This window comes from Apodemus sylvaticus, chromosome 3, assembly GCF_947179515.1.
Source record: "Apodemus sylvaticus chromosome 3, mApoSyl1.1, whole genome shotgun sequence".
In the NCBI taxonomy this organism is placed as follows: domain Eukaryota; kingdom Metazoa; phylum Chordata; class Mammalia; order Rodentia; family Muridae; genus Apodemus; species Apodemus sylvaticus.
Window position 1 is genome coordinate 73,619,234 of NC_067474.1, and position 19,859 is coordinate 73,639,092.

A 19,859-nucleotide genomic window follows, 5' to 3' on the forward strand; every position below is an offset into this window, starting at 1 on the left:
TCAAAGCTCAAAGGTCCCTGGGTGAGCAGATAGTTTAAATTGTCCAACAATATCTGCTCACAGATATATGATAGAGAGATTTGATTGAATGAGAGAAGCAAAGAAAGTTACATTTTGATTACAGACCCAAAAGGGGAGTTAAGACCGTCGTCAGCTGTGGGGGTGTGCCTACTTCTTTATTTCTTTATTTACTGTGTTCTTGTACCCTGGGAACTGAGAACAAAATCTTAATCTATTTTAATACATTCTTATGTGCTCAATACTGTCTGTCCTCCCCTCTTCTTTAGTGTATCTGTGTGTGTGTGTGGGAGGGTAGCTAGTGTAGGTATGTGTGTCTCTGTGGTAAGTGTGTGAATACAGGACTGCCCTGAGTGTGTGTTCCTCTGGCATTTTCTACGCCTTTCCTTCCTTTTTCCTTCTTTTGGTAGGGGTGGGATGGGTGGGTAGGGCGGACATGCAGGTTTTCACAGGCAGTAGCTTACTGAGTAGGCGAGGTTGGCTGCCCATCACCCTGGGGATCTACCTGTCTCTGCAGCCTCAGCACCGTGCCACAAATACATACTGCTACACCCGGCCCTCATTTAAAACGTGGGTTCTGGGACTTGATCTCAGATCCCCGTGCTTGTATAGTAGGTACTTTACCAACAGCAGTGTCACCCCAGCCTTTGCTTTCTTTTCTTAGACTTTATCTTCCACTTTGCTCTTTGTATCTTCCCTGCATGTGCACTGCAAGACGCAGCTGCACTTACTAAACATGTGTTGTCATCTCAGTATGTCAGGGGCGACGTGATGGGGCTTTGTGCTGACAGGGGCACTTGTGATTTGCTACAGCTGCATGTCCTAAGAATCTTTGCTGATGATAACGTAAAGGTCTAACAGACTGAGAAGTTCATGGGCTGGAACTATAGCTCAGGCTTGGCCTAAAGTGACTGGTAATAAAAGGTAATCTCAGTCTGGATTCGCAGGCAGAAGTTCAAGTCAGGCACGTAGCGAGTTTGAAGCTATCCTGGACTGAATGAGATGCTGCCTCGACGCCCAGCACTGTTCTTGGACAGACTGGCAGGAGGAACTCGGTGGCCTGGTGGGCTTTCCGTGCTTCTGTGCTTCCTCTTGATTACGTCTCCATGACTGTATTTTCCTCCTGTTTCCTAGCCACTCCCTGAGAAGTTTGTGGTGAAGGGCGTCGTGGATCGTTTTTCAGAAGAGTTTGTGGAGACCAGAAGAAAAGCGTTGGACAAATTCCTAAAAAGGATTACAGATCACCCCGTGCTCTCCTTCAACCAACACGTCAATGTGTTCCTCACTGCCAAGGTACAGGCGGAACTGTGTGTGTCCTCGGGCTCCTCAAACACTGCCTTGCTCTCACGAGCCACTCCCAGAAGTGCCCTCTGAGCTGGGCATCATGAAGGCGCTCTACTTCCTCGGTGCCCATTGCGTTGGCACAGTTTCTTTTAGAGTCTGGCAGGATAATAGGCGGTGCCCCCTTTGCAGCAGCAATGAAAGTCTGTATTCTCACTTGTCAAACACAAGTGCTCATTGCACCCTTCTTGGCAGTGTTAGGAGGTTGGCAGGCTGACCAGCAGTAGCACAAATGAGAAAGAAGACCAAGTGTTTGGTAAGAGTGTTCTTCAGGCCTGGCAAGATGGTTCAGTGGGTCAAGTATTCACTACAAAAGCCTAAGGAGCTAAGTCCTCCTCAGGACCCATGTAAAGGTGAAAAGACAGTTCTACAAGGTTGACCTCTGACCTCCGCACATCTGCCACCTACACACCAAGGAGTGCACAAAAGTCCTTGTGCCCACAGAGTACTAGGGAACCAGGGACATTAACCACAAAGGGGTCTCTCCTCCAAAGAGAATCTACCTGTTCTTCAGCCAGAAGGCTGGGGTAGACATTGTTAAGCATCCGGTGACGTTTTTTTCTGTCTGTAGCAGTAGACCTCAATCACATTTTGCTGTAGAGGCAGACCTCACCCAAATCAACCAAAAATGTTCATCCCAGACTCTTTCCCCACAAGACTGTTAATCTTCAGTTCCCAGGTAGTAGAACCCATTCTTAGGGGAGATGTCACGCGTACTTTCTGGTCTCTGCTGTGTTGGCCCAAGACCACAGCAGATTCTAAGCTTCTAACTGCAGAACCTACCCTCGTGGCACTCGGACTTTGAAAAACAGTGTCTGTGTGGTCATGCCTTAAGCTTTATTGTGCACCTGGTGTTGGGATGACTTTCCTGGAAACTTTTTCCCAAGCTGACTGTGTTTTAAATGTGCCAACAATGAATGACCTGGCTTCAGGCTCCCCAAGTTTGATCCAGGTTGATGACGTCAGCCTGAGCTGAGGTTTTATTCTCACTTCTTCATGGTCACTTCCCTGCCTGAGCACCTGCAGAGTGGCACTCAAGAACCTTGGAAGTAACCAGCCTCATTTTTTAGACAAGGAAACTGAAGTTCAGAGAGATTAAAGGTATTCTGTCGACATCACTGGGACTTGAAGTTGGGTCCCGTGGCTCTTAAGGCCTCAGTTTCCAGCTGTATCACAAGGCCTGGCCATTGCTTGTCAACAACTCTGGTCCTCTTAGGTGTGTTTTCCAGGCATTTGCCAGAAAACCAGTTGGCTTCCAGTGTGTTGCTAGAGACTGTTCAAGCTCAAGTGACGTGTTCACTGCTTTGTGCTTCCCTTGCTGTTAGCAGGACTGGCCTGAATCTAAGGCAGTTCGCTCATACTGTGCAGAAATGGGGTCACATGTTGTCTTAGTCAGGGTTTCTATTCCTGCACAAACATCATGACCAAGAAGCAAGTTGGGGAGGAAAGGGTTTATTGAGCTTACACTTCCACGTTGCAGTTCATCACTAAAGGAAGTCAGGACTGGAACTCAAGCAGGTCAGGAAGCAGGAGCTGATGCAGAGGCCATGGAGGGATGTTTCTTACTGGCTTGCTTCCCCTGGCTTGCTCAGCCTGCTCTCTTATAGAACCCAAGAATACAGCCCAGAGATGGTACCACCCACAAGGGGCCCTCCCCCCTGATCACTAATTGAGAAAATGCCTCACAGTTGGATCTCATGGAGGCACATCCCCAACTGAAACTCCTTTCTCTGTGATAACTCCAGCCTGTGTCAAGTTGACACACAAAACCAGCCAGTACACATGTTCAGACGCTCAGGCAACTTAGCTTCTGAGCCAACCTATTCAGTTCCAGATCCGTGCATTCAAGCCATATATAAAATGTTCTAATGACGAAAGTATTGAAGTCTAGGTTTTGGCTTTTCGTTTTGTTTTTTTTTTGGGGGGTGGGGTGGGGAGGGCTGTTAAAATGACAAGGAAACAGAGATGTGTACAGATAGCAGCTGCTGACATTTAAGGCTCCCAGAAGATTCTGTTCTCTGCCCATGGAAACTACCTGGCAAAGCCAAAAAGCTTTTGTTTTTAGCTTCAGTTGGTGGCTGCCTGTGCACTAGCCCCCCTCCAGATTGAACCTGTTTAAATGTTAGCATTTCTCAGTGTACTGATGCTTGGGTGTGGTTCTTCCAGTTTCTCATCTTCCCAAAGTGCAAGTTGGCTCTGAGGTTGCAGGTCCTTTGTTCCAAAGCCCCAGGCCATCCTCATTACTGAAGGAAGTAGGAGCAGGCCGAGGCTTGGATTCCTTCCTGGTCATTAGGGATCTGCATGAAGAGTGAGTGGGAGATTGTGTGTGCCTTGGAGAGAGATGAGTTGAGATTTCTGGGCTAAACAGTATGACAAAGATTTTATTTAATGATGTATATAATAAGGTCCTTCAGTGTCTCCAACAAAATCTAGTTTCTTGCAAGGGAATGCAAGAGAGCAGCCCTTAAATCAACGAGTTCTACCTGGGCTTGGGGTAGTGAACATGTTTAATTCCAGCACTTGGGAGGTGGAGGCAGAAGCATTAGGAATTCGTCCTCAGCTGTAGAGTGAATCAAAGGCCAGCCTGAGCTCCATGAGCCCGTCTGAAAAAACATCTTTCTGTTCTTAGAAAGTGGAAACCCCATGCTCATGAGACAATAGCTCTGTTTCTCCCCACTAACACTCCTGTGTTCTCCTTTAACATACTGTTGTATGAACTTCCCTGGGGGCAGATAGCAACAAACAACTACTGTTTCCCAAGACAGGAGACCTGTGATGGACCAACATAATGATTCCTCCAGAGCTGAGCCAGTGAGTGTGTTGGGTTTTATCTCCAGCCCCCAGGAAGGGGGTCCTTACAGGAGCGTGTGTGACCGAAACAACCTCATAACAGTCTCACCCCAGTGTAGGCCATGACTTCCCTGTAGTTGTGCAGATGAATACCCCCTCCTGTCAGCTTCTATGCTATATGTAAGTTCACTCCAACTACAAAGGAAAGTTACAGACAGCTGTCAGTGAGGTTGAGGCAGGAATGTCTAGAGTCTCAGGTAAGGGTCTGATGATCTTCCTCCTATATGCAGCGGCAGGCCTGATCTAGACAAGGGTCCCTTGGGTAGTCACAGCTGCTAGATTCAGGCACTAAGCTGGGAAGAGAAGTATTTCATAGCATGCAGTGAGTCCAAGATCTTAGATGAAGCACTTATATGGAGCACTTTTAGACAGCCCCCTTGGTGATAGCATGCCATCATCCCAAACTAGACATCCCAAGAAGAAGCCAGTAGTGCTGGGAAAGTGTAAGAAAGCTCAGTGGGAACTCATGGGAAGTAATGGGAGCAGGAAGCTTGTTCCCCTACAGGAAATGCTGTATGCGCATTTGGTTGTTGCTGTTTTGAGATAGGGACTGTGGTGGTTGGAATAAGAGAATGCCCCCACCCCCGTAGTTCATAGATTATAATGCTAAGTCATCAGGAAGTGGCACTGTTTGAAAAGGACTGGGAGGTATGGCCTTGTTGGAGGAAGTGTTTTGAGATTTCAAAAGCCCACACCAGACCCAGTGTCTGTCAGTCTGTTTGTCCCTCATTCCCCACCTGTGGATCACCATCAGGGTTGGTCTGTCTATCTGTCTGTCTGTCTGTCTGCCTGCCTGTCTTTCCAGTGGATTAGGATATAGCTCTCAGCTGTTTCTTCAGCACCATGCATGTCACTGAGCTCCCTGCTATGACAACACTAGTCTACACCTCAGAAACTACAAGCAAGCCCCAGTTGAATGTCATCTTTTATGAGCTGCTTTGGTCCTGGAGTCTCTTCACAGCAGCAGAGCAGAGGTGCTGGCAGTCCTCACTCTGTGGCCTGTGCTAACTCGAGTGCCTGATCCTTATTTGACAGAATTAGTGACTCTGAGACATATTTCATGAATAATACCTAAGCCAAAGCTTTGCCGGTCCCTGACCAGCTCTTAGCCTTATTACTTATTTATTCTATCGTAAGCTGGGCCATGTGACTGGCTACCTGGTCCCCAGTTTCATATGACTGTCTTCTGTGTGGGGGGCAAATCTTTTCACAGCTGACTCTATTCCCAGAAATCCTCTCTGTACCTGAACTTCCGCCTCTCTGTTTCCTGCCTAAGTTAGTAGGCTGTAGGCTTTTTTATTGATCAGTGGATACTTCCACACATTGAACAAAGGATTCCCTCAACACCTCAGGGCCAGGACCAAAGGCATGAGCTACCGTGCTGTCTCCTTTATCTTTTAAAATTCAGATACAAGAAGTTTAAAGGCCCAACCTTGCATTTAAAGACAGGGAAATATTTGACTGGAGCAGTGTCTTCATCTTCCTAATGCTGGGACCCTTTAATCAGTTTCTTATGTTGTAGAGACCCCCCCCCCAATCAAAAACTACTTTCTCTGCTACTTTATAACTATAATTTTGCTGCTGTTATGACTCATTATGTAAATATCTGATATGAAGGGCCCCTGTCAAAAGATTATTTGATGCACCTGCCAAGGGTCACCACCCACGGATTGAGAGCCACTGGACTAGAGGGTCTGGGGCCCAGCCTAGAAAGCAGGACACATCATAGCCCACTGTGGGAACGCTTCCTGTGAAGGCCAAACCAACACCTGCCCACCCTTACAGGGCAAACCAAAGTATAAGTCTATGTCCAAACTGAAGAGCCGTGCCACAAGAAAAGTGTTGTCAGGGAATCTGGGCAGTCTACTGTAGAATGTTCTCCTTCAAGCATGCCAGCCACCGTCTTGTCACAGTAGCTGTGACTTTTTTAAGAGCGGGACCTGGGGACTGCTGATACTCCATTGTAGGGGGATGGGCATGTGTGCTGGAGGGGGCTGTGTGAGCCTCAGTTCATCTCAGCCAGTCCGCCTTTGCTTCACAGATAGCTGTATATAATTCTTCCTAATTGCACGTCGCCTCGTGGCCTTGGGAGATGCTAGTGTGTCTAGACTCTAGACATTTAGCTGAGGAGAGAGATCTAGCTTTGCAGCTTTGGGAAAGGTGTCATCCATGCTGGGGCGAGACTTTTCTTGTGGCATAGCTCTTCAGTTTGGACATAGACTTATACTTTGGTTTGCCCTGTAAGGGTGGGCAGGTGTTGGTTTGGCCTTCACAGGAAGCATTCCCACAGTGGGCTATGATGTGTCCTGCTTTCTAGTTCTCCATTTCCAATGAGACGCTGCTTCCGGAAGCTGGTTCCCTTAGCCCTGGCCGTGTGACTGAGAAGGTTACCTTGTTGTCTGCAGGACCTGAATGCCTACAAGAAGCAGGGGATAGCATTGCTGACCAGAGTGGGCGAGTCAGTCAAGCATGTCACCGGAGGCTACAAGCTGAGGAGTCGGCCTCTGGAGTTTGCAGCCATCGGAGACTACTTAGACACTTTTGCACTCAAACTGGGAACCATCGATCGGATAGCCCAGCGGATCATCAAAGAAGAAATAGGTGAGCCCTTTGTTGAGATTGATAGTGCCCAGAGCGGTGGGAATGGTGTTCGTTCCACTGTGCAGAAACAACCTGCAGATATACCACAGTGACAGAACCGGGCCTTATTTGTCTTAAAAAACCAGATACAGAGAAGGAGGGAGGGGCTGGTGGGGCCTGGAATGTGTTTTGCACTCAGTCCTTGTCATTTTGCACTCAGTCATTTGTCTAGCACTCATCGTGGCGTTTGCTGTTCCCATGCCCTCATCCACAGGGCCAGTGATTACAGAAATAAACTAGCTGAGAGAGGCTGGAAAGAGTGGCACCCCAGCTTGCCAAGGTTGTGACCTTGAATTTAGTGTCTGCTCCTCCCTGCCCCGCATCACTTCACATCTTCTCCTCTGAGCTGGGGAGTTGCTCACACCTGAGTCTGTCCTTGTCACCATTGCCTGTCCGTCCACCCTCCTCCTGTCATGGTCACCTGCTTAACCTTGTCCCCTTACAGGTGCAGGCAGACACACCTGAACAGTGTTGTAACCATGCTGAGGTGGGGCCCATCACACAGGCCTGCTCAGTCAAACAATGGCGGCCATGTTCTGTCAAATGACAGGAACCCTGAGGCAAACGGAGGGCTGGATTTCCTCTTGTAGGGGTGAAGAAATCATTTTTTTTCCCTTATTCCCTGAAACCACTGATAGGACCATTGAGTGAGGGAGCGAGTCACCTCTGTGAGACCACATCTCTTTCAGCAGCACGTTCCCATAATCCCATTGTTTTTCCATTGTGACTGATTTGTTTCCTTTAAAAAAAAAAAGCCCCCACCCTCAAGTACCAGAGATATGACTGAGGTTCAGAACACTTGTCGCTCTTGAAGAGGACCTGAATTCAGTTCCTAGCACCTACACTGTGGCTCACAACCATCTATGACTCAAACTCCAGGGGCTCCCCCACTGCTTTGCAAAATATTTCATTTGCAGTATCATGAATGGGGGTAATTATTTTTGAAGAACTTTGCTGGATTTGGTTCTTAACCATTTTCCCCCATAAGGTATTTTGGTTCCTATTAACAAAAATCCTAGATTTGTATGTTAGTAATAACTTACATTAGCTTTTAGATATTAAAAAAAAGTTAGGAATATATTACACATAAAGGGGAGTGTGTCCAGGGGCTGTGGACTCCTAAGTCAGTCACACCAGTGTGTGCCCCCCAACCCCGGCCGGCCGGATTCCAGTTGCCTTCTCTTCCTATAGAGTACCTCGTAGAGCTGAGGGAATATGGACCTGTGTATTCCACGTGGAGTGCCTTGGAAGGTGAGCTGGCGGAGCCCCTGGAGGGCGTGTCAGCCTGCATTGGGAACTGCTCCACGGCCTTGGAAGAGCTGACGGATGACATAACAGAAGAGCTTCTGCCTGTGCTCAGGGAATACATTCTGTACTCTGACTCCATGAAGGTGAGCACGCTCGCCAAATGCCTGTGGACTGTTGCCTGTGTGTGTGTGTGTGTGTGTGTGGTAGACATCCCTTTGTAGCTGAGAAGACTAATACCAAGGTCATATAACTAGGACATATGGTGAACAGAGGGTGTGAATTAAGCAGAAGAACAGGGTGGAAAAAATTTTCTCAGTGTTCTTGTGCTGCAAAAATAAAACAGCTCCCAAACAGGAGTGGATGCTATGGAGGAGGATGGCTAGATAACTTTGAGAATTAACAACAGAATTTGTGGGGGCTGGAGCAATGGCTCAGTGGTTAAGAGCACTGGCTGCCCTTCCAGAGGACTTGGGTTCAGTCCCTAGCACCTATGTGGGGGCTGTGAATTGTTTGTAGATCCAGGCCCCAGAATCCTTTTCTAGCCTCCTCAGGCCCCAGGCACTTACATGCTGCAGACACAAGCAAGCGGGCAAAGCACCCATACGCCTAAAAACTTAGTTAAAAAGTATATGATTTGTTAAATAAAATTGGTAAAGTTGGAAAATGCAGTTTGAGAAAATCTTAAAAAGACCAAAACAAGTTGTTTGACAGTGAAATACAACTGCAAATGTGTGAAACTGTTTGGGTGGGGACATTTCAGGTTTGACCTCAAGGTTCCTGAGAATTCTTAACCGAGTGAGGGAACTGGACAAGGGAGGGAAATTGAGGAAGAGATAAGAACTTAAGGGGGAATGAGGGCATATATAAAAGGTGTCAGTGGCAGCCGTGAGAGCACACCGATCTGTGCACAGCATGTGGAGGGCCTGTTCTCACGCCCCAGCCCCACGGTGGCTCATGGTGACTGGCCGGGAACGCAGCTTCAGAGATCCCTGTGATGGCGGCACCGGGCAGAAAGGACCTGTCTTCCAACACTACGAAAGGCTCTGTGCTGAAAGCCCACTTGCAAGCAGCCCCCTTTCCGGTTGCCAAGGCCTGGAACTCTGATCCTCCCACTAACAAGCAGATACGTACTGTACTAACTACAGTGTACAGATGCTCTGGCGTGCACCCGCCTCGCCCCAAGGCCTAGTTGGCAATTATTGGAATAGAGGCTGAAAAACCAAAACTTCTGGCCCCAAACCTGCAGCTTATTGTCATCTGTTAACGTTGCTTTTTCTGTAGATATAGATAGGTAGATGCGAGGAATCCCTAATGTGTGGTTGGAGTGAGTATAGGGAGGCGCTGAACTATGAAATGAACCAAAACATTCTCGCTTTGCTTACAAGGCTAACAGTGCTTGCCTTTGTAAACAGAAAGTACCGTTTACAGTCCTTGGTGTCTGTGTGGATTTGACTCTTGGACACGCACACACCCTTCATCAGGATGCTGCCCGGTCTTGCTCAGGCAGAATCCAGTATGCACACAGTTTTAGGGTTTTTCTTTTCTAGCATGTGGTGAGTATGCTAATACTCAATATACATTTGTAGTTAGAGAAGGATTTTAAATTACTGTTAAAGATTTATCTGGTATCTAATTTAAAGCATGGACTGCAGTGTGAGGCATAGCGTTGCCAGAGCAACTGAAGACACAGCAAGGAAGTGGTAGGTTGTTCCTCTTCTTCACCATGTGTGAAACATTGTCCTGAGTTTCTTAATCATTGATCCCCAAAATACTGCAGTCAGGTTAGTGGGTCAGGAAGGAGGACTGCCCTCAGTGTGGTGGGGGAAGGGCATGGTAAAGAGAAAGTGTTGATTGGCAGCCTCTGATCCTGGAGCTCTGGAGCCAGTGCCAGTTGAGGTAAGCCAGCTAATAAAGGAGGAGATTGCGCAGGGATGCACAGCGTGACTCCACAGCAGAGCCAGCGCTGACCTAAGGTTGTTGAGGTCCAAGGTGCTTGGATAAGATTTGCAGACAGTGATGCATGTCTTCCGTGGTTCCTTTGCGGATTCATGCTGCCTAAGAATCTGTCTCCACATTTTACTTCTCTAAGAGAGTCCTTTTCAGAAAAGCTTTCTGATCTTATATTTTGAGACAAGATCTCTGGGTATAGCCCTGGCTGGCCAGGAACTCTCTGTACAGACCAGGCTGGCCCTGAATTCTCAGAGATCCTCCTGCTTCTGCCTTCTATGTGTGGGATTAAAGGTGTGCACTACCATGCCTGGCAAACATTCTGGGTGTTTTATATTTGTGTGAGAGGCTTTGGAGTTTGCTAGGAAAAGGGAAACTGAGAGAGAGTTTCCTGGAGTCCTGGATGCAATCCTTTCCTGCGAGTGCTGGGAGGGTTGCAGGGTTAAGCAGGTCCCACTGGCTTTGCTCTTATGTGGTTATTGATGAACCAGAGTGAGTCTTTGAGGAAGCCTCTTTCCCTTCCCACAGTGTGTGAGCTCAGCAGAGGAAGGCATGGGCTTGAGCTTGGGAGATGTAGCGTGATCTCTGCTGTATACCCACAACTGTGGTGTTTTCTTGGAAAAAATCCAGTGTTGATGTTAGAAGCCAAACCGCAGAATGTGCCTGTGATTCCTCCAGGTCGCTCTGTCATCGTAGGCAGAGGGCTGTTTGCCACAAACCTGTCACTATTGACAATTCTAAGTCTCCTATTGGTACTGTTGGTTCATTGAAAATGTTTTGGATGACAGGTATTATGTTTGTATTGTTTGATGATTCTTTGTAGAAAATTTCCAACATGTCCAGAGAGGATGGGGGTGAGGGTAGCAGAAACAGGATTACTGGGGTTTGCAGAGGGAGAGACAGAATTTAAAAAACCAGCTTCTTAAATTATGGTCACATTTAGTAGTGCTCAAATTGTCTCACCCAATTTTTATAGTCCTTTCCCCTAAATCCATCAGAATCCAAATATTTATTGATATGTTTCTTAAATATTTTATAATTTCCTCCCATTTTAAAAAATTGTTTTCCTCAACATTTGCTGGTAAAAGTGAGCCCTCACCGAGTCATCCGCTTCTCCTCGTCTTCACAGAACACTAGTGAGGTCCAGCTCTGTTAGGACCAGGTAGAGTCCTGCCGAAGTGCTCCACTTCTGGACATGCTAGCCAAGATGAGCTCATTCTGTCTCCAGTTAAATTCACCCCGTCCCCAAAGCCCCAGTCTCTCCCACATTTGGTGACACTTCATGTTGCCTCCAATGCTGTTCCTTGTTAGTTGTCTGCCCCTCCCTCTCTGGCATGGAAGCTCTACCGAGACAAAGCCTTTTTGTGTTCTCTGCCCCTAGATTGCTGAGTTAGGATCCCTGAAAGACAGAAGGGGAGGGAAGCTAGTAACACAGAGGCTCGGGTGGCAGAGAGGGGGGCTCTGAAGATGGAGCCTCTTGGCTTTCACCCCATTATGTAGGGTCAACCCTTTCTAACTGTCATAAGCTGGTTTGACCAGTTGTATCTACAGAGATTGTGTTATTGGCACCGGGAGCCATCTTTAACATGCCAGCAGTGTGTAGAGGGGTCCCTAGAGAAGATGCCCAGCCTTCAGCATGGCTGGGTTATCACCAGACTGTGAAACTTTAGTCAGAAGATGGTGGAAACTGAGTTGCTGCTGTCCTGCCATCTAGCAGCGTGGCCTCACACAAGTCCCGTAGTGTCACCATGCCAAGTGTCCTCATTTAGACAGTAGGCTCTGTGTCCTTCATCTCCAGTGATTCTGGGATGTAAGCTCAGGCCCACCCACCAGCCTGTGCTTGAAGACAGCATCTCGCTTGCTCTAGGTGAGCTGGGGTGGCAAGGCTCAGATAGAAGAACTACCCAGGCCAAGTGGAGATGGAGGCATGCCGTCATCTGAGGTCCTCCTGCCCTCCTTGCGGAGGGGCATGAGTAGGTGGACTATGGGAACCATCCCGGGCAAAGCATCTACTCTCACATCCCCCTCAGGAGTCTTGGTCCTCGGCCAAGTGACACAGTAAGAGACGGAGAGAAAACCACATGCTGGACTGACAGTCCCAAGGCATGGTCTCAAGAACGCTGGTTCTGAGATTCCTGTCACACCAACAGGGTACATGGTTTTAAATGCTAGACTGAAAATGGTGCGTTCTCCAGTAAGATGTGCAGCATTCTGTGAAGGGGCAAGCGCACGCACACACACACACACACACACACACACACACACACACACACACCATCATGTGTATATTTCTCTCTGATGGAGAGGATGTTGTCAGTATTCCTGGTACCAGAGCAGTAGATTTAGATTATAGCTTATGCTTTGTGAAATCAGAAGTGATCCATGATTTCTGTTACTTTCCTTTGTTTTGCTTTATAGATTTACCCTGTCTAATGTGGTAGTCACTGGCCATAAAAAGACTTAATTTAACTTTAAATTTAAAGAAATAAATAAAAATTCAGGGCTAGAGAGATGGCTCAGTGGTTAGGAAGAGTTTCTGCTCTTGCAAAGGACACAAATTATGTTTCTGGAACCAAGGTCAGGTGGCTTACAGCTGTCTATGAGTCAGGGTCCAGCAGGATTAACACTCTGGCCTTGGTGGGAACCTGTGCATGCATGTGCGCGAGACAAACACACACGTACACACGCGCGCACACATGCACACACCCATTTCTTCAGTCACACGAACCACATGTCAGGTACTCGGTAGGCAGATGTAGCTAGTGACAGCTGTGTTAGAGCATGCTTCTGTCACCACAGAAAGCTCCATTGGTGACATTCATGAGTGTGTGGAGCACTTAGGAGAAAGTGAATGGGAGGTGAATGATTTCAGGTTCTAGTCTTCAGGAGAAGACTGCGTTGTCATCCTAGTGTTGATTTCCTTTAGAAGATGGGCCTAGAGTGCCCTCAGGTGTTCAGTCACCCAGCACTCTTGAGCACATCAGCAGGGACACCAAGTGCCTAACACTTAGTCCAGGAATAGGCCTCTCCATGCTGTGCTGGGAGGTCCCTGTGTGGACTTTATGGTTAGAAACTGTCTTGGTAACCTGTGGCTTCAGAGGCGGTGGGTAGAAAGGCTCTCACTGTTCCTGGCTGGCCATTTTTAAATGTACCAGAAGATTGAGGGGAGATCCAAGCTGTGCTTTTTCTACTGCAAGCTCTGTGTCTGGCACTCAGGGTGTGCACAGCAGTGCTGAGACTGAGGGAAGGGGAGGGAACCTGGCGCGCAGGCTCAGAGGGATGACCCCTCTCTGGTGCTACCTGCTAGCATGAACTGAAGAGTGAACTGTCCTATGCCTTTCACCCGAGCTCACTCCTGCCTTGCCTCATGTCTGTCCCTCCCAGGCTGGATGTCATTGGGCCCATTTGCTGCTACTCCTTGCAAGTGTGCTGTGTGAATCAAGGGACGCAGACCCATCCATCACTCAGAGCTCTTGCACACGCATCCTCTCATATTTCAGGATCTCTCTCAGGCTGAACCCTGGCATCGGGACTTGAGTCTCTGCATCCTTTACCTGACCCAGAATAGATAGAGAACAAACAAGTGACTAATGTAGCAACAGGCAGATCGGTCTACCAGGGATCAGCCAACAGATCAGAGTCAACCACTCTCCTATGATCATTCTATACCACAGTGAGGGTAGCTCATTAGTGTATTCATGAAAATTGCTGAGAGGAGATTTAACTGCTTTTACCACAAAAAAATAAGTATGAGGTAATGTCTCTTAATTAGTTCAATTTAGCCATATGCATGTATTTTGGAACACTTTATGCAGAATAGATATGTATGATTTTTGTCAATTATATAAATTAATAATAATAATAATAATAATAATAATAAAGAACTGTTGTTGCTAAGATTTTTCCACTGAGCCCAGAGACAGCCCCGAATTTTAAGCACAAAGCTGAGCCTCTTCCCAAGGTCACTGTATGTGGTTAAGCTGGGTCCCCTGGCAATGTGGCATTGGTGCCAATCTCCCTGACCTGCTCTTCCCAAAATGTGTTGCTGTCAGCATCTGGTGGGGTTGTCCCCGGAAAGCCCACCCTCCAGGGTTGGTTCTCCTTCTCTCCTGCCCTTATTTAGAGCTGTGTAGCTTCTGGACCATTATCCCTTCCTGGGAGCACATGGCTGTGCTCAGGGCACTGAGATCTGGCGAGGGCTTGGAGATGGAGGCCCTTCGCAGACTTCCCATGCGTCTCTCTACTTTTCACAGGGTGTGTTGAAGAAGAGGGACCAAGTTCAAGCAGAGTACGAAGCCAAACTGGAAGCCGTGGCTCTGAGGAAGGAAGAGCGTCCCAAGGTCAGGACAACCCCAGCCAAGGGTGGGCCACCGCTGCAGGCTCCCTGCTGCTGCGGACTCGCCTCCCTAGACTGAGGACTAGGATCTGCCTCTACCCATCTGCTGTTCTGTTTCTTATTTGTTTGTGATTGGAAGTTGTATTCACATAAGGGATGGGAGTAGGGAATGCTATTAAAAAGACCAGTAAGGACCGACCAGTGTTCAGGCAAATAGTTTGACATCAGAACAACTCATCTGTCCTCTCCTCCTGGAACAGACTTGGGGAAACCCAGACCAGACCTCAGAGATAACACTCCTTCACTTTGTTTATGCTTTTTATTTTTTTTTAATGAGTTGCCTCACATGATACTGTGCTAATCATCTGGGACTCAGAGGGGGCGGAGAAGTGAGTCACAGAAGTGAGTCTGGGATTGCCTGGCCTTTCTGGGTGCAGATGTGTCTGTATCCAGTATCCTGTCATAGCAGGTAGATGCATGTCTGCTGTGTTGGACCCACACTAGAATTTGAAAGCTGCCTGCATCTTAGATGAATCTCTGGTCTTGCTTCGAGAAGGAAACAGGTAGAGATTTATATGTTAGTGCATGCAAATGCCCTACATGTTCTGCCCACAAAAAGAACTCAAGACTGTATATTTGTAATGTATTTCAAGTGGATTTAGGATAGCACCTAAATAGGAGCCTGTGTGGGGACTGGAGATTCTCCTCCACTCAGACATTTTTTTGCCATCTGAGGCCTTAACATGTGGCCCAGCCCCCAATCTTTTGTCCCTTGGGATAGACAGCACTCACCCATTATCCTTGGATACTGCCATCCTAATGTCAGTCAGACATAGGAACATGACTACCTGAGTCGCAGAAACGAGAGCATTGAAGCAAGGATGAAATTCAGGTATTCCTCATCAGTTAATCATCACAAAACCCCACAGACAAGAAGCAGTCTCAGTGCCAGCTGCCTGCAAGCCTGAGTGTCCCGCCGTCAGCAACCCTGGCGTTCATAAATTGGGCAGCTTCCCAAGGGAAGGTTCCCAGGCCTTCGGCCCTGTCCACGCCATGCTGGCATTGCTCTGGTTGGTAGACACTGACTCAAAATAGTTACACCTGTAGCTTGGGGACATTTGGGCTCAATGATCTAGGGACTTCAAACTTTCAAGGTTCAAGCAACGTTTGCTTCTGGCAAGTGTTGGCCTAACTTTGAGCTTGGAGCACTTGAGAAAAGACAGAAAATCTGGCTTAGGAGAACTACCACAAGCAGGAGACCCTCACTAGCCATGTGGGATGAATGCAGCTTACCACAGCGAAGTGAAGGTCAGGAAACCCAGGGGACACACCTCCCTTCTGAGAAAGTCTTTCTAAACCTTAAGAAAAACTTGAAGCCACTTGCTATACTATGTTTCAAAATTTTAATACCTTTCAGTGATTTTCCTTCTGTTCACAACCTTGTGGTTAGCTGCCACCCAGTGTGCAGCATGGTGCCCTGTCTATGTATGACGTGGAGTTCAGAGGAGGGACCTGGCTGGTAATCTCCTTATTACAGTTCACTCAGATAAATGAGGAAAGGCCTTATCCGACATCATAAGTATTGGACTAGTTCATGTGACCAGAACAGGAACCCCTTGTCCTCTAGTTCTGACACACCACAGCACTGTGCCCAGGACTGCTGTGTGCATGTTAAGTCTCTCCCTATTTGTCAGCATGGCTGAGTAAATCCTAAAAGGACTCTACACCGCCTTACTCCAACACAAAGGGGTGGTTCCCCCATGTGTCTCTGCCCTTCCTGGATGGGTCAGACGATTCCTGGGACAGACAGAGCCTTTTACAGCCCTTCCAGGGCCTGCTTTCCAGGGAGCACTTTGGCATTTAGAACAGTGCTGTGGAGGAGCTCACGGAAGGAGAACCCAGCCACACTTCAGAGCCAAGGATGTGTTTTCCTCCCAGGTGCCAGCAGATGTGGAGAAGTGCCAGGACAGGATGGAGTGCTTCAATGCGGACCTGAAGGCTGATATGGAGAGGTGGCAGAGCAACAAGCGGCACGACTTCCGGCAGCTGCTCGTGGGCCTGGCTGACAAGAATATCCAGTATTATGAGAAGGTGAGCAGTAGGCCCAGCCCCTGTGCTTCCTAGTGGGCACTGTCTTAGTTAGGGACTTACTGCTGTGAGCAGACACCAGGACCAAGGCGACTCTCAAAAGGGGCTGGCTTACAGGTTCAGAGGTTCAGTTCATTGTCATCAAGGCAGGAGCAGGGCAGCAGTCAGATATGGTACAGGAGGAGCTGTGAGTTCTATATCTTCATCTGAAGGCTGGCTGCTAGGAGAAAACTGGCTTCCAGGCAGCTAGGAGGAGGGTCTTAAAGCCCACCCCCAAAATGACACACTTCCTCCACCAAGGCCACACCTCCTAATAGTGCCACTCCCTGGGCCAAGCATATTCAAACCACCACAGGTGTCTTCCAGATCCACCTTGTCCCATCCCTCACCTGCCTTGTGAGCTACCCCAGTGCCCTGGCTGACTGCTGAGTTTCAAAGCTGAGACCCTGCCCCCCAAGGCCTCCTCTTGCTGGAGGAAGTAAGTGGCGCTGATTTGGGACGCTGGCTGTTTCCCAGACCCAGTGACACCAACATGTGGGTGCCCCCAGTTAATGGAGGCTTTGGGGTTACTTCATGTTACCTTGTGGTTTTACATAAAGGTGTCTTCATTTTCACTATGCTATGGACCCCTCTAGCATCTGTTGAAGCTGACAGACATGGTGCACATCAGAAGAAGGAATTAGGTCCCATTACAGATGGCTGTGAGTCAGCGTGCGAGGAACTGAATTCAGGCCTCTAGAAGCATTCAGATGCTTTTAACTGCCGACTCATCTCTCCAGACCACAGTAATATTTGTTTTTAATGTCAAAATTTAAAACACTCTTTTTAAATAAAGGTATATGGAATTACATAGGAAAGCAATGCTATTTAAAGAGACTTTATTTATATATCCTTTTGATTTGTGGACCTCAGAGTTAGCATTCCTATTAACACACACACACACACACACACACACACACACACACACACGAGGAGAGGATAAAAGAGCTATCTCCTACAAATCAAGGTTCACTCCTTATGTATCTAATTTGAAGTAATTTCTGGCAATAAGTCCTGATGTCCTTTTGTAGCCCAAACCTACAGTTAAACAATGGCCCAGTCTTAGTTGAAATAGCTTGGCCTTGAAATTCAGCTATTGACAACAGAGCAGACACACTCACCCTGCAGGATGATGCTAGAGATAGGCCTGCCTCCTAGATTGCGGCCTTAGGACTGTTGCGATAAATCTCCAATCCCAATAAGCCTGTGCAAATTTATAATATTTATAAACTGCATGTCTAGATTGGGCCACTACACTGCTCTGTTCCCCACCTCCTCCCAGGTGTTTATAGCAGGAGACTGCTCACCCACAGCCCCCCACCCCAGCAACCCTCCCCTCTCTGTTATTCCTAATAAACTCACTGAGGTTCCACATTGCTGGCAGTAGGGGCCCTCAGTCACAGTGAAGATCCCAGCTTTACTGCGTGCGTGCGTGCGTGTGTGTGTGTGTGTGTGTGTGTGTGTGTGTGTGTGTGTGTGTGTGTATCTGTATCTCTCTATCTGTCTGTCTGTGTCTGTCCTTTCTCCCTTCACCTCTAGTCAGGATTGCAGGACTCAGGACTCAAGGGTCATGGCAGGTAGTGTGACAAATCATTTTATGATTGAAACCATTATTCATAGAAGTTTAGAAATTCCTCCCAAGCTGACCAGCCTTGGAGTACCAAACTCTAAGGATTTAACTGATGGAGCCATCAGTCTGGACTGTCCCCACACAACCAGATTAGGAGACAGGGGCCACACACTTTTGGGGACAGTCCTATGTCCCCAAAGGTAGGAAGCTGTCCCCGTGTAAAGTCAAGGCCTCCTCCTGCTGGCTGTGTGTTAGGTGAGGGACCTGCCCACCCTCTCTTTCTTCATTGTAAGTGCTAATCATTTCTTGCAGGATAATTGTAAAGGCAAAGTAAAATGCACATGCAAGTTAACAGCATGTGGCAGACACTCAAACTTTACCTGAGTGTTCGTATTTCAGAGTCTAAAACCAACAAGGTCCAGTGTCTCCACCATGCCTGGTGTGGATGAACGCCCCATCTCTAAACTCTTGGAGTGCAAACTAAGGGCTCGCATCTGTTTCTTCCCATTGTACCGGAGTGAGGGGCTGTCCGAGGCCTGGCCTTGGCGTCTACATGTGTGTCTGCACTTTTCTTAAGCAAGGAGTTGAATACCCAGCTGATAGATAGCAGGCTTTGCATAAGCCTGTAGGCATCCCAAGGCCATCCGAGAAGCATTAGTGCAGGATTGCCAGAGGTCAGGATGAAATAAGGGGGTGAAAGGGACGGCACAAGTAAGAAAACTGTACCAGGGGCCGGTGGAGGTCAGGAGAGACCGACCTGGGGAATCTCAGAATAGCCTTAGACTCAAAGCTCTGATGAACACATGCTCTGGGCAGAGAGAACAACACAGCCAAGTCCCCGAGTAGGAGGGAGCTTGGCACATGTGGTGACTGAACAGAATGATTAGCATGTCCCTCTTGGGACAGGAAGAAAGGCCCTTGCGGCTCTGAGGGGTGGCCTTAAGTTTAGAATGCTATGGGCCTCCCCCCTTCCAGCCCACTGCTGGAAGCCAGCTCCCGGAGGCCGACTGGCCTTCCTCCTTTAGGGCAGGCTCTGAGTCTGGCTTCTTCACCGGCCTCCCAGTGGCCCAGGAAGGTACAAGGGCGAGGTCTCAGCACTCCTCCTTCCGCTTGACTTCATGCTGCCCTCCACCCACCCTGCAGACCTCCCCAGGTGACTCAGGTGGATTTCTTCACCCCAGTCTCTATGCAGCAGGCTTGCCCTTCCCTTTTGCATAAGGCTTTTCAGAGGGAGGACAGTGTCTGTTGGGTCAGCCACTCTCAGGCAGTGCCCCAGTCTTGTAAGTTCTTGTCCTCTCAGAAGGATCTGGAATGAAAGGCGCATCAGTGGTGCATTCATGTTCCAACTGTGAACCATGGAATAATGAATATAAACTACAACACAGGATGTGGGCCTAATAAAACCTGATTGTTGAGCCAGTTTGTGGGTGGGTCAGTGGGTGGGCCAGTGGGTGGGCCAGTATGTAAAGGTGCTTGCTGCCAAGTCTGACAGCCTGGATTTGATCCCTGGAACCCACATGGTGGGAAGAGAGAGCTGACTCCTTAAAGTTGTCCTCTGACCTGCACACCATATTGTGGTACACATGCCCTCACCCTTCACATACACAGAAAGAGATGTAAAGATTGCTAGGCCCCTTCTCCCCACTCTTTGGGCCAACATAAAAGTGGCCCAAACAAGCAAACCAAACTTCAGGTGAACAAGAGCGTGTTTTCCACCCACCCTGACTCCCATGGTTCTATCTGTGTACAAGCCCCGCCCACACCTCCAACAATGCCTCTATC

General features: G+C 48.2%; 1 protein-coding gene across 1 annotated transcript in view; it reads left to right on the forward strand.

Annotated features, from left to right (window-relative positions):
- The window catches only part of Snx30 (sorting nexin family member 30), a 99,881-nt gene that overhangs the window by 74,119 nt on the left and 5,903 nt on the right, over positions 1-19,859 (forward strand). Inside the window, exons 4-8 of the mRNA XM_052176574.1 lie at positions 1,153-1,311; positions 6,615-6,810; positions 8,041-8,240; positions 14,298-14,384; positions 16,319-16,471. Of these exons, the coding sequence (XP_052032534.1) occupies positions 1,153-1,311; positions 6,615-6,810; positions 8,041-8,240; positions 14,298-14,384; positions 16,319-16,471 (795 nt within the window). The remainder of the gene's footprint in view (positions 1-1,152; positions 1,312-6,614; positions 6,811-8,040; positions 8,241-14,297; positions 14,385-16,318; positions 16,472-19,859) is intronic.